The 15,668-nt window shown below is 37.5% G+C and overlaps 1 protein-coding gene across 2 annotated transcripts in view; it reads left to right on the plus strand.

The window, feature by feature from the left end:
- Positions 1–15,668, plus strand: part of Pkhd1l1 (PKHD1 like 1) — a 175,994-nt gene that overhangs the window by 104,195 nt on the left and 56,131 nt on the right. For both annotated transcript variants that reach the window (XM_087557314.1, NM_001034931.2), the window contains 8 exon segments: positions 430–1,459; positions 3,842–4,033; positions 9,381–9,532; positions 9,931–10,090; positions 10,808–10,979; positions 12,148–12,236; positions 12,738–12,886; positions 14,623–14,752. In XM_087557314.1, coding sequence (XP_087413440.1) covers positions 430–1,459; positions 3,842–4,033; positions 9,381–9,532; positions 9,931–10,090; positions 10,808–10,979; positions 12,148–12,236; positions 12,738–12,886; positions 14,623–14,752 — 2,074 coding nt within the window.

The following is a 15,668-nucleotide window of genomic DNA, read 5'->3' on the forward strand; positions in this document are numbered from 1 at the left end:
TTATATATGGGAATCAAAGGATTAGGGAAAAAGAAGACATTTAGAGCTTAATTTTGATACATAGAAAAGTTGAGTGATGGAAAGAGTTTTATTTTATTAAACAAAACAGTTTACTTGTAGAGAAACAAAACACAAAAGAATGAAAGTTGGCATTGAGCCTGCAGTAGAAGGCGCAGTTGCCTTGCAGCAATAGACTTGTTTATTTATTCTCTTACTCCACTTATTTGTCCCACTCATTCATGCCTTAACAAGTATTGTCGTATTGAATTGCATTATATAAAAGATTGTATTCAAAATAAAATAGTATTTCAAATAACAATATGAATAATGTGGAGGATATTATTGTCAATATATTCACACCTTAATATAAAATTGGAGATTACTTTGAAACAGAAAATTACTGAACAGGTCTTATTTTTGGTCTGACAGGTGTTTCATGCTGGCCAATCTTTCCGTTTGGGACGATACCCAATACATTGGCACCTGCTTGGAGATTTACAGTTCAAATCGTATGTGAGAGGCTGTGCAATTCATCAAGCATACAACAGAGCTGTTACAATCCACAATACACATCACCTTCTTGTGGAGAGGAATATTATATATGATATAAAGGGAGGGGCATTTTTCATAGAAGATGGTATTGAACATGGCAACATTCTACAATATAATCTGGCAGTGTTTGTACAGCAAACTACCAGCCTATTAAATGATGATGTGACCCCAGCTGCATTTTGGGTAACCAACCCTAACAACACCATACGACACAATGTGGCTGCTGGTGGCACTCACTTTGGCTTTTGGTACAGAATGAATGACCACCCCGATGGCCCATCTTTCAACCGAAACATTTGCCAAAAACGAATTCCACTTGGAGAATTCTATAACAATACTGTTCATTCTCAGGGGTGGTTTGGACTGTGGATTTTTGAAGAATATTTTCCCATGCACACAGGATCTTGTACTTCTACAGTGCCGGTGCCTGCTGTCTTTAATTCACTCACTGTCTGGAACTGTCAAAAAGGAGCTGAATGGGTCAATGGAGGAGCCCTGCAGTTCCACAACTTTGTGATGGTGAACAACTATGAGGCTGGAATTGAGACCAAGAGAATCCTGGCTCCCTATGTTGGGGGATGGGGGGAAAGCAATGGAGCTGTGATTAAAAATGCCAAAATCGTTGGTCATCTTGATGAGCTGGGAATGGGATCCACATTTTGCACCTCAAAAGGCCTGGTTCTCCCATTTAGTCAAGGCCTGACGGTGTCATCTGTACACTTTATGAATTTTGACCGCCATGCCTGTGTGGCTTTAGGAGTAACATCAATCACTGGGGTGTGTAATGACAGATGTGGAGGCTGGAGTGCCAAGTTTGTTGACATCCAGTATTTTCATGCACCGAATAAGGCAGGCTTTCGATGGGAACACGAAGCAGTACTGATTGATGTTGATGGATCACTAACAGGTAATATTGTTCTTCAATCTGTGATTAAAAACATACATTTAGGATAGACAGTGGTGCTACATGCATTAAATCCCAGCACTTGAGAGGCAGAGGCAGGAGGTTCTTTATGAGTTCAAGGCCAGCATGGTCTACTGAGTGAGTTGCAGGACAGCCAAGGCTACACAGAAAAACCCTCTCTCAGAAAACCAAGTATATGTTTATGTGACTTTGAACTGTTAAGACTGATTCACCAGTATCACAGACTGTAGTCCAGCAGTAAGTTTACCTTCTGATTTGAAAATGAAAGGAAAGCACAAGGTATTTTTTATTGTTTTTTTATTTTTGAAAATGCTACAAACTGTCAGAAGCAGCCTCTGAACATGCCCTTTTATTTCTTTCATTAACAATTTGTTTTTGAATTGATGGTTACTTTGTAGAACATCTATGGAGACACTGCTCACTGCCATTTTGATGCTGGACGCGTTCATTCTGCTGTCATTTTTCATTAAGATAAAAATTTGTTTTCATAAATGCCAAGTTGTGGACTCAGCCACAATCCGTACAAATACATATAAATTCCATCTTTGTTTCTAAATCATGCAGGCAGAATATATCCTTCCTTCCTTCCTTCCTTCCTTCCTTCCTTCCTTCCTTCCTTCCTTCTTTCCTTCCTTCCTTCCCACTTTCTTTTGTTTTTCAAGACAGGTTTCCTTTCTATAAATTTGGCTGTCCTTGACCAAACTGGCCTTGAACTCAGAGATCTACCTGCCTCTGCCTGCCAAGTGCTGGGACCACTGCCTGCCTAGAATACTTTTTAAAAGGAGTGATAAGGCTGCTATCAACTCCTTTGTAATTTAGTGTCTAAATTTGTATTTGTTTTAAAATGTGTTCAATAGGCAAGAATTACAAAAAGAGGAGATAATGTTGTTTTTTTTTCTTGGATTTTTTGTTTACATTTCAAATATTATTCCCTTTCCTGGCTTCCTGGCCATAAGCCCCCTATCCCATCTCCCTCCCTTTCTTCTATAAGGGTGTTCCCCCTCTCCAACCACCTCCCTTCCTGCCTCCCCACCCTAATGTTAATTCCCCTACATTGGAGGGTCCGCCTGGGCAGGATCAAGGCTTTCTCCTCCCATTGGTGCCCAACAAGGCCATCCTCTGCTACATATGCAGCTGGAGCCATGACTCTGTCCATGTGTAGTCTTTGGGTTAAGTCCTTGGAAGCTCTGGTTGGTTGGTATTGTTGTTCTTATGTGGTTGCAAGCCCCTTCAGCTCCTTCAATCCTTTCTCTAACTCCTCTAGTGAGGACCCCATTCTCAGTTCAATGGTTTTCTGTTTTTTCTAGTTCTACCTCTGTTGTGGATTTTTCAGTTTTGTTGGTGGATGAAGATATGTTTGATAATGAAGTATAAAATTTAATGTACATCTCCATAGCTTCAGAATGGCTATTCTAACTGCATCAAAATTCATTGAGATGTATGGATGTTGGATCCGGCTAAATTTAGTGTGTGATATTTTTTGCAAGTTTTTTTATAATAAAGTTTATTACATTTTAAATGAAATACTAAACCTAGAAAAATTCATGTGCATCATAGTTTTTAATCATTTTAAGTCACGTAAGTCATTTGGATAAAAATATGTCTCATTTTCTATAAATATCTATGATTTCCAAAGGTTTTATCTTTACCAATTGTTAATAATGGACTTGTCCGAACAGGATCGGAAGCTTATACTGATAGGTAAACCCAGAGATCTTAGTGGCTGATACTGGAAGTCCCTTTGAAGGATGAAGCAGCATCCTTTTCAATGTTCACATGGTCTGAGTTCTCAGCTACGGTTGATGGCTTCTGTCTTTCTTCTTGTGGTTTTCAGGAGGGAGAATGTAGTGTTTCTCTTTAAAGTTCTGACTAACAAACTTGTTGAGGGTTTTAAAAATTAGTTATTAAAAGACAATCATCTTGCTTAGTGTCTGGGAGGGACAGTTCTTAGATTCCCTGAATCCTTCCTAAGGATTTATTCTCTTTCCAATGATCATAGAGCCAATACAAGACGTTCTCTAGTAACTAAGCCTATATTTGTTTAAAAGCACATGATCTGTGAGCAGGTTTGAATCTTCCTTTGAATCCGTCTGAACCCTGAATCAAGTTACTTGTGCTATTTTCCATCTCTTTGACCCTTGTGTGTGCTTCAGGTTTGTGTTTCAAATACATTGGTGGTGAATCCCTTGTCAGAAAAGTCTACTGTAAAACAAGTGTAACTGTAACTTGCAAGGAAAATCCTCTACGAAGGTTTGTAGATTTTGTTGGTAATATTGTGGTCACAGGACCTATGTGCACTGTAGGTCAGATTTATTACTTTTCTCATATAAAGTTGGAGTCATGCTGTTTCTGTTTCTTCCCCAGGGCACAGAGGCCACACTGTCATTCCACACAGCCCCTTACTGGACCCTTCACACTGCACTCAAGAGGCTGCATGGAGCATTGGTTTTCCTGGCTCCGTCTGCGACGCCTCTGTCAGTTTCCACCGTTTAGCATTCAACAAGCCGTCTCCAGTATCTCTACTTGAAAAAGATGTGGTTCTCTCAGACTCTTTTGGTAAGTGAATTCTGACAGTGTAAGAAACGAATTTCAATGTTTCCCTAATGTCTTGTTATCATTTTCTTGAGTTACTTTATGGTGTTCTGAATATTGCAAAATGCACATTTGTGCCAGTCATATTCCAGGCAGAAACCAGCTATTCAAGAGAGAGATACATATGTATGATATATATATATATATATACATATATATATATGTATATATATATATTCCTTTGTACCCTGGCTGTAGTTGGCATTATTGCCTGACTAGGTTGAAGTAATTACTCACAATTCATATGCAACTTTTCAGCCAAACAGAACTTGTAAGCTGCTTCTTTTATGTCAGAAATCTTTGGCTGTCGCACTGACCCCTGCTGTTCCTTACAGTGTGTTATGCCCTTACTCACATTCTAATTTCTACAACAAAAGCCTGAGATAATTAACTTGTGCAGAGAAAGATTTACCTTGGCTCAGTCTTTTGAAGTTTCTATTGGTGATCTCGGGTCTAGCTGCCTTTGATTCTGTGGCAAGGAAGTATGCCCTGGTGAGGAACCAGAATGGAACAAAGCTACTGAATCAGTTCACATTCCCTTCTCAGGGCCTGTTCTTAAGGACACAAACACCTCCCACGAGGCTGCACCTTATAAAAGTTCTATTGCTTTTTACTAACTCTATCGTAGGGAATACACTTATAACACATTGGCCTACAGAGGACAGCGGTCTACTGTCTGGGAGGAATGGCCCTTAGTCCCTTAGTCCTTCCTAAGTGTTTGTTCTCTCTCCAGTATCTATAAAGTCAGTAACTACGCATATCTTTTCTCATTTATACTTCAGGTAGCCGACTTTGAGTGACTCAAATCTGTGTATCTATCTATAACTTACTACATCTATTTAGAAACTAATAATATTTGACTTCCTATCCATTGTATTTTGATAAACCTGCTATTAGTCGAAAATGAGTAATGTTGAAAATGCATCTACTACACATAATATTCTGAAGAAGATGCCTCAGTCTAGGTTACTTTACCCATTTACACTTACATTAGCCCCTAGTTCAGATCGGCATTTAATGCAAGCCTATTTTATAATAATGGCTTGAATATCTGATGTAACCTATTAGATAATTATTTTTTGTTATTTTATAACCTACCAATGTAAAGTCCAAAACTCATTAAGTTGAACATCATAAATTATATCCTACCTGTATAAAGTAAATATCTGTCTATAACGAATCAACACACCACAGACTGATATGATAAACTGCAGATTCTAAAAGTGCGTGACAGCATAGGTGAATCATGGATTTTCTAAACAAAATCTTTATACCACCTACAAAAGTTATTGCTAACATTCTCTGGGTAAAGCCAAACACATAATAAATGATTGTGAAAATAGAAAGGGACTTTGTCAACAGAATCAAATCACTTGCCTCTCATTCTCTGCTATCATAATTTACCATTCTTTTTTCAGCACATTACAAATAATTTCAAGGTGGTAATTTAATAAGCCATCAGTATTTTCAAATACCCCATCCCCACTTAACTATATTGATAAGGTGACTTATAATTTAAAACAAATATGTGGTCTTTCAATAGTAGCTTTTTGTTTTGTAATTTCATAGCATAAATATACCAGCACTATGTTTACTGGTAAAAGTACCTATGTCTAGCTAGTCTAATCCACACTGACATATTAGAATCTTGTTACCTTTTTCCCATCAGAGTCTCTCAAGATGTTCCTTGTAAGTATTCCAGATCCTTCCCTTATTTCAAGCAGATCCCTACATCTGCTTATCTGTGTACTTTGACCCATGTCCCACTCCTGGACTCACTTTGGGACTGAGCAGAGATTCAACCCATCATCTACCTTCATAGTTCCCTTTCTAGATGGTGGGTCATACAACTGTGGTGGCTTTGAAATGGCCATTGTTACTTCTCCAAAGTGAAGTGACTATTGCTTTTTGCATTGGAAAGGATCTGGAAAAAGTGCAAGAAGTGGTCAATTATTCAAGTAACTTAAACTTGAACCTGTCTCCCAGGTCTCCAGTGTTTATTTCTATATGAAGTATAAAATAGCAAATAATGCCATCATGTGATATTTAAAAATCTGTGCTCAAGCTGGTCCCGAAAGGAGGAGGTGAAGAAAGGTGGAGGAGGTGAAGAAAGGTGGAGGAAGCCAGACTCAGAAAGTGCTTTGTAAAGTAGGCTGACTTGTAGAAATTGTCCTCCTCATTAAGGTGAGAAGACCACCAAGACTCCACATTCTCCTCTGGGGAGATGATTACAGGGGTGGATTTACTTTTATTTTAATTCTTCTCTCACCCAGAACAACTAGAAGGCAGAAGGGAGCAAGACATATCACTGAGAAGGGAAGATCTTTAGGGGAGACAAGTATCAGTGCCCCCCTACCACTTATTGTGATGATACGGCTATTTTAGACTTGACTAAAGGCATTCTTACTTTCTCATGATTTTTGATCCTTTTCTGAAACAATCAAGTTATCCACCATCTATGTATTTACGTAATGATGATGACTCCTCACAATAGTTTAAATCTAGATTTCATTACATTTCTTCTGCAATAGTAAAGTTCAACATGGAGAAACATGCCTCCCCTTAGAGTCTATCATACTCAAAAAGTAAATAAATAAATTGATAAATAAATAAATTGAAACTAGGGTTTTATGAATGTTTTCCTTTAAATAAATACTAAAATTTTGCATGATTGCAAAATATAAATAACTACAAAAATGTAAAGATAGTATTCATTATAAGCCAAATAATCAGAGAGTGTCATATTAAAGTACAACTGCATCCATTGGAATACTATAGTCAACATTTATACCACAGTTAAATGCAATATTAAACAGTAGGGGTGGGGGTTGGTTAAAGGCATTTTAAACAGAATTCTTTCCTAGAAATCCCATGGACAAACTAGGTATGGTGGCTCCCACGCTTAAACCTAGCACCTGAGAGGCAGAGGAAGGCAGATCTCTGAGTTAAAACCAGTCTGGTCTACACAGCAAGTACCAGAACAGCCAGTATTACACAGTGACACCCTATCTTGAAAAACCAAAATAAAATAAAATAAAATAAAATAAAATAAAATGCCACAGAATGAGCCAGTATTTGTATTTTCTTTTGTTCAAAAACAAAAGCCTTTATTTTTTTTTCCTTTTCTTCTTTATTAACTTGAGTATTTCTTATTTACATTTTGAATGTTATTCCCTTTCCCGGTTTCCAGACCAACATCCCCCTAACCCCTCCCCCTCCCCTCCTATATAGGTGTTCCCCTCCCCATACTCCCCCCATTACCACATTCCCCCCAACAATCACGTTCACTGGGGGTTCAGTCTTAGCAGGACCAAGGGCTTCCCCTTCCACTGGTGCTCTTACTTGGCTATTCATTGCTACCTATGAGGTCAGAGTCCAGGGTCAGTCCATGTATAGTTTTTGGGTAGTGGCTTAGACCCTGGAAGCTCTGGTTGCTTGGCATTGTTGTTCATATGGGGTCTCGAGCCCCTTCAAGCTCTTCCAGTTCTTTCTCTGATTCCTTCAATGGGGGTCCCGTTCTCAGTTCAGTGGTTTGCTGCTGGCATTCGCCTCTGTATTTGCTGTATTCTGGCTGTTTCTCTCAGGAGCGATCTACATCCGGCTCCTGTCGGTCTGCACTTCTTTGCTTCATCCATCTTGTCTAATTGGGTGGCTGTACATGTATGGGCCACATGTGGGGCAGGCTCTGAATGGGTGTTCCTTCTGTCTCTGTTTTAATCTTTGCTTCTCTATTCCCTGCCAAGGGTATTCTTGTTCCCCTTTTAAAGAAGGAGTGAAGCATTTGCATTTTGATCATCTGTCTTGAGTTTTATGTGTTCTGTTCATCTAGGGTAATTCAAGCATTTGGGCTAATAGCCACTTATCAATGAGTGCATACCATGTGTGTTTTTCTGTGATTGGGTTACCTCACTCAGGATATTTTCCAGTTCCAACCATTTGCCTATGAATTTCATAAAGTCATTGTTTTTGATAGCTGAGTAATATTCCATTGTCTAGATGTACTACATTTTCTGTATCCATTCCTCTGTTGAAGGACATCTGGGTTCTTTCCAGCTTCTGACTGTTATAAATAAGGCTGCTATGAACATAGTGGAGCATGTGTCTTTGTTATATGTTGGGACATCTTTTGGGTATATTCCCAAGAGAGGTATAGCTGGGTCCCCAGGTAGTTCAATGTCCAATTTTCTGAGGAATCTCCAGACTGATTTCCAGAATGGTTTTACCAGTCTGCAATCCCACCAACAATGGAGGAGTGTTCCTCTTTCTCCACATCCTCACCAGCATTTGCTGTCACCTGTGTTTTTGATCTTAGCCATTCTCACTGGTGTGAGGTGAAATCTCAGGGTTGTTTTGATTTGCATTTCCCTTATGTGTAAAGATGTTGAACATTTCTTTAGGTGTTTCTCAGCCATTCGGCATTCCTCAGCTGTGAATTCTTTGTTTAGCTCTGAACCCCATTTTTTAATAGGGTTATTTGTGTCCCTGCGGTCTAACTTCTTGAGTTCTTTGTATATTTTGGATATAAGGCCTCTATCTGTTGTAGGATTGGTAAAGATCTTTTCCCAATCTGTTGGTTGCCGTTTTGTCCTAACCACAGTGTCCTTTGCCTTACAGAAGCTTTGCAGTTTTATGAGATCCCATTTGTCGATTCTTGATCTTAAGGCATAAGCCATTGGTGTTTTGTTCAGGAAATTTTCTCCAGTGCCCATGTGTTCGAGTTGCTTCCCCACTTTTTCCTCTATTAGTTTGAGGGTATCTGGTTTGATGTGGAGGTCCTTGATCCACTTGGACTTAAGCTTTGTACAGGGCGATAAGCATGGATCGATCTGCATTCCTGTACATGTTGACCTCCAGTTGAACCAGCACCATTTGCTCAAAATGCTATCTTTTTTCATTAGATGGTTTTGGCTCCTTTGTCAAAAATCAAGTGACCATAGGTGTATGGGTTCATTTCTGGGTCTTCAATTCTATTCCATTGGTCTATCTGTCTGTCTCTGTACCAATACTATGCAGTTTTTATCACTATTGCTTTGTATTACTGCTTGAGTTTAGGGATAGTGATTCCCTCTGAAGTCCTTTTATTGTTCAGGATAGTTTTAGCTATCCTGGGTTTTTTGTTATTCCAGATGAATTTGCAAATTGTTCTGTCTAACTCTTTGAAGAATTGGATTGGTATTTTGATGGGGATTGCATTGAATCTCTAGATCCTTTTTGGGAAAATGGCCATTTTTTACTACATTAATCCTGCCAATCAGAAGCCTTTCTTGAAGGAGGAGCTTATGGGTGCTGCTATTTTGTGTTTTTCCTACAGGCACTAGCATCGTTCCCTTTCAGAAGAAGCGACTGACCCATATGTCAGGGTGGATGGCTCTGATTCCAAACGCAAATCACATAAACTGGTATTTTAAAGGGGTGGAGCACTTAACCAACATATCATACACTTCCACATTCTATGGATTTAAGGTAAAGAAAGAGCTACAGAAAACAAAACAGCAGTCCGCACTAGCATCCTCACAAAGCCATCTCTTTCTTCTCTGAGTGTGTGTGTGTGTGTGTGTGTGTGTGTGTGTGTGTGTGTGTGTGTAAGAGAGAGAGAGAGAGAGAGAGAGAGAGAGAGAGAGGGACGGAGGAGAGAGAAAGGAGAGAGAGATCCTTTTCTTTTCAGTGATAGAGCTATCATTGTTGACATAGTCCTGCAAAATGTCAAACGTAACATTAATGCCAATTGAAAGGTAAACTGGAACCAAACTTTGGTTGTAGCACTCTATGTTGGCTAATGACACAAGATGAAAACTAAGTCATAAATAATATGAAGTGTATTTTTACATAAATCAAGCCACACTTTTCTGCATCTATTTTAGGAAGAAGACTATGTAATTATATCACATAACTTCACTCAAAATCCTGATATGTTTAATGTTGTTGATATGAGGAATGGCTCTTCAAACCCACTGAATTGGAATTCTAGCAAGAATGGTGACTGGCATCTCGAAGCAAACACCAGCACTCTCTATTACTTGGGTACATATTCATTACACAGAGTGTTGTTTTACCTAATAATTTACCTAAGGAGGAGAGCAATTTCTTAAAAGAAATATGTGACATACTGTAGCCTGCATTATCAGAACTTGATATATATTTGTTGAGTAAAAATATTAGATATAAAGATAATTCTAGAACATCCTTTAATTTAGAAAACTTGTTTTTTAAGATAATACTAATATAATTACACAAGGTCCTGATTTCTTTATTTTACAATATTAGATTCAAATAGAATGACAACTGGTATATATCCACTAATATTTTTTAAATTATTTTTAGAAAATAAAATTATTTAAGAATAAGTTTAAACTAAAGTATAAGGTATTCTTATTTTCCATGCATGTGTGTATGTTTATCTATGTTTTGTTTGCATATGCATATATGTATCATGTACAAAAGAAGTTGTAGGCAGTTGTCGGCTGTCATGCGCATGCTGGGAATAAAATCAGGTCCTCTGGAAGAGTAGCCCATGCTCTTAACTGCTCAGCCATCTCTCTAGTACCTTAAGGCATTAGTGTTTGTCAAGATACTTTTCATTCTCCTTGATACTTCATCTCAATATACTATCTATCTTGGTGAATTTCTCAATGACTATTTTCTGTTTTGGAGTAAATGATATTTTCAATATGTATAGAGTTGAGTACTTCAACCAACATGTTAACATATTAAGTGAAAATTATGTTGATTTTGTTCCAGTGTCAGGGAGAAGCGACCTTCCTCAGAGTCAGCCCATCTCTGGGACCCTAGATCCTGATGTAAAGGATGTGATTATTAATTTCCAAGCTTACTGCTGTGTTCTCCAAGACTGCTTTCCAGTTCATCCACCATCAAAAAAAACAATTCCCAGGAAACGGCCAGCCACTTACAAGTACGTAGGCTTTTTTCAGTGGATTTTGGTCGACAACAGACATCCCACACTCACATTTTTCTAATTTTATAATCCATTCCTCAGGGAAAAAATAGAGAAAACTCATGAAACATATATGTAAAAGTTGCTAACAGTCTTATGATTGTGGAACATTGGTCACCTATCTTAATTTTTTCAGCTAAAATCTTTTCCTTCTCTCTTATCAGTTTTTATGGCTCTCTAGTTTTTAACCATATGAATCATCCCTCTTTAATTAGTGTGTAAATGTCTCATATATATCATTACTAGTCATTTCCAGCAAGAAAATATCAACTTTGTAATTACACCCCTTAGGAGAATTTTCATTAGCAAGTAGTTTCTTGAAGGCATAATTACCAAAATGGTAAGGCCTTCTTTTTCCAATGGGCTCCCCATGTTTAATTTGTATTTAATGCAGCCTGAATTTTGGGTATAAACCCATCACCCCAAACTCCTACCCTGCTTCTGTTCAGGGCCTAACGTCAATGTATTCTAGACAAGTAAGACGTTGTTTCCTGTACATCAGTTCAAGGAATCTGCACAAATATGACCTCATGTACTCTGTGACCTAGAAATATTTACCAGAGACCCGTAAATAGATAGAGGATGCTCTGATTTTAAATTTTCTACGGTCAGATCTTATAAGACAACAGAATAATTGACATATCTCAAATTAAATTCAATTGGTTTAATTAAACTACAATATTTCAAAATAAGGATTTGATGAAAAGAAATGTGTCCAAATTTTTAAAATTATTTTGCTCAATTGAAAAATTACATATGTTTTTTACTACTAATTGTGCATATTAACTTGACTAGTTGGTAAAATTATTAAATATCAACTTCATATTCTACTGTTCCTAAGACATTTAATATAATGCTGTGCCTTAAGAAAGTACTCATTAGGGCTGGAGAGATGACTCAGCGGTTAAAAGCACTGACTGCTCTTCCACAGGCCCTGAGTTCAATTCCTAGCAACCACATGGTGGCTCACAACCATCTGTAATGGGATCCAATTCCCTTTTCTGGTGTGTCTGAAGACAGTTACAGTGGACTCATATACATTAAATAAATCTTTAAAAAGAAAAAAAAAGAAAGTACTCACTAAATACAGAGGTGATTATTAATGGAAGTATTACTATTTTTCCAGTTTATGGTCAAATGAGTCCTTTTGGCAATCATCCCCAGAGAACAACTATACTGTACCTCGCCCAGGAGCAAATGTAATTATTCCTGAAGGTAAGCACATAAATAAGTAAAATGTTAGCGTTTAGGAAACACCAATGTTGCAGTGGAACAGATGTAGCAGTTGTTATGACTCTGTCTTTAAAGCATTCCACATTAGGGGAAAGCAAGCAAGTGTAAAGACATGGGCTTTGTTATTGTGTCTGGGTATAAAAAAAAACTCTTCCAGTTTTCTGTATATTTAAATCTATTAATAATAACATTAGCTGGGTGTGGTCGCATGTGCCTGTTTTCCCTGTGGCTCAGAAGACCAAGAAAGGAGTGTTGCTTTAGCACAGGAGTTCAAGGCCAGTTGCAGAAACATAATAACACCGTTTCAAAACAGAACACTAATAACAGCAACCCAATGACAATATCATGCTTTCTGTGAGCTATAGGAGTCATTACATGGAAGGAATTCATGAGCCTCCAAGACAGGACTGGCTGTTAGGCTTGTCGATATTCTGCTGCCAGCCATGGTGTTCTGGTTGGGCTACATTTCTTACCATTTTTTAGGAACATGGATTGTAGCTGACATGGATATACCTCCAATGGAAAAACTTATTATTTGGGGAGTTCTAGAAATGGAAGATAAATCTGAGGTGGGAGCTGCAGGCCCTGCTTATAGAAAAGTTGTTTTAAATGCCACCTACATATCAGTGCAGGTAAGAGTGAAGTCTTATAATTTACATTATTCTATTAATTTCTGGTGTGAAAACTTGTGGAATTGGTAATAAGAAAAATAGTGTGTAGACATGCATGCACGTGCACACACACATGCACACATACAACACACACACACACACACACACACACACACACACACGTTACCATAGCCCAGAAAATGTAAGCATCACACATATCCAATGTATTTCTGCTCTTTTTAAATTGTGGCTTCATCTTCCTTACTCAGATACGTAACAGCATACTCTTTAGTGTGTGGTTGTCACTCTCTTAGCTATACTTAAGATATTCTTCATTATCATATAAATATATCATTATATAAAGATTAATTATTTATTATGCATTCACACCAACAAATACCAAATTCTTAGGTGTTCTGGGGAGAAAAAGCAAAAGATTTTATTTAAAAAAAAACAGACAGCATTTTGTAATAATGAATGGGCAGCGATGGGCTTATGAAATCAAGAGTAACCAAGGGAGTGCTTCATTGTTGGAACAATCACGCCATTCCTCTACAACCCTCAGGTGGTCTCGAACTTGTAAGAGCTTGATCAGTTTAATTGTTTTACCTCCTTAGTACTATTTATGAGAAGAGTGGCTGAATAAAAAAGCTATTAGGGATTGCTTGAGGAGAGCATTTACTGCACAAAGAGACTTCTCTGGTCAGACCCAAGAGCTGCAGTGGTTCATGCTTAGAGAGGTATGAATGCAGTTTGATGCTATGTTCACTTAGCAGCATAACAACAGTGGGTTCACCCACTCGGATTCTTAGCCAGATTAACATGTTCCAGTAGATGGCCCCCTACACATGAGGAAATGGGCAACAGGAATTGGTCTGTGTGGGTTGTTTACGAAAATGAAAATTAAAAAAAAAAAAAAGCCATGAGGTTAGGAGCAGTGGGGAGGTAGGAATGGATCTGGGAGGATGGGAGTGAGGGGGAAGAGTGGGGATGGGGTGTCAGTAGGATCCAATATGAAATTCTCAAGGAACTAATAAAAATGCTGTGCTAAAATTGATTTAGCCTTTCTTTATAAAGTATAAAGTACAGGAACTAATTTTGATGCTTTACAGAGCATAAAATTTTGGACAGATGTAAGGGTTTAAGGTAAAATAAAGCTACGTGTGAATAATATATTAATAATTAATGTATTATTAATACTAATAAAATATAGGTTGGGTAATGTTTGATGTGTTGTCTGAAAGCTCTCACTTCATCGGCAGTTTTCTCAGCTGTGAAATAAAAATTAAAATATAAATTCATGGGATTAGCATAAAGAACATTTATAATTAATACAGATGAAGTCTTACATTAGGTTTACAAGTTAGCAAGCATTTGAGGGCAGCCATCATTATTAGCAGCAATGGTCATAACTGGTATGGCTGAAATAGAAGTGGTCTGAGCATATTTTGTGTATGACGTATTGTATCCAAATACAGTGCAGTGTGTTCAAACATCACTAGCTTACATCTTAGAAGACCTTAGATCTTGGTCTGATCCTGACAGTAAATTGATACTGAATTTGCCCTTGGAAAAAATCATTCAGACTACCTTTCCTAAGGGTAATGAGTTAAAGTCAGTTCCACTTACAAGAATGATCTAACAAAAAGCTTTCATTTTTATGACAGACACTTCCAGTAACTTCTTAATTTTCTTTTATGGATGACGTTTTTCTGCTCATTTTTTTTAAGTACTAACAATTTTCCGCTTCACTGTAGGGAGGGAGATTAATTGGTGGCTGGGAAGATAACCCTTTTAAAGGAGAATTACAGATTGTTCTTCGAGGGAATCATTCTACCCCAGAATGGGCTCTTCCAGATGGACCAAATCAAGGGGCAAAGGTCTTAGGTATGTGTTATCCCATGCTAAATGTCTCATCATTTTTCTTAGTCTATTTTAAAAGTAAACAGGATTTATAGCATTACAATCTTTTATAGCCATTTATTTATTCTAAACACAGGAGTGGAATTTTTAAAATGTTAGACAGTGTCATATTACAATTTAGTAACCGATATGAATGTGTATATTTCAAATCAAACTATTAGGTATTGTAAAACTAAATTTAGCAAATCTCTACATATTGGTATAATTTCTCTGAAATCTTTCCTTGATATATAAAAGAACAATAATACGTTTTCATATTTTGTGCCTCTCCGCAGACAGACCACTCTCCTAACTTAATTCCACTTTCAGTATTCATAAGCAGACGGTGGCTCAGTATTCCATTTTCAGTATTCATAAGCAGACGGTGGCTCTACACTGAGCGACTCACAACTGCTGTTGAGCTTAATTTCCCTGAGGCATCAGTGTATTGTACACAGTTCTATTTAAATCTGGAAGGCAAAGGTCTTAAAAGAGTTTAATTTGGCCATAATTAACAGCTGCTTTTATTAATACTGCTCCATATTCATTTAAGAGGCACATAAGTGCATCACAGACACAGGCAAACTCAGTCTTAAAGATATTTGGATTTCTGCATTTTCAAAAATGGCATTATTACAAATATTACAAACAACATCAAGGAAAAATACTTTTAAAAACATATTTGTTTCCAGTTCATACCTTGAGGAAAACTGGTATTAGGGGACCACTTTGTGTCTTTTTAGTTAATCTGTTTGTCTTACACATATACTGCTTCTTTTCTAATATCTATTGTGTTTTCATTGTGTTAACATGGTTAAAATACATACATCATTTGTTCTTAGAAGCTTTTTGGTTCTTTGCTGACATGTTATGGATATATGAGGCACAGATCAACCATTGT

The sequence above is a fragment of the Rattus norvegicus genome, chromosome 7 (genome assembly GCF_021556685.1).
Source record: "Rattus norvegicus strain SHRSP/BbbUtx chromosome 7, alternate assembly SHRSP_T2T, whole genome shotgun sequence".
Lineage (NCBI taxonomy): Eukaryota > Metazoa > Chordata > Mammalia > Rodentia > Muridae > Rattus > Rattus norvegicus.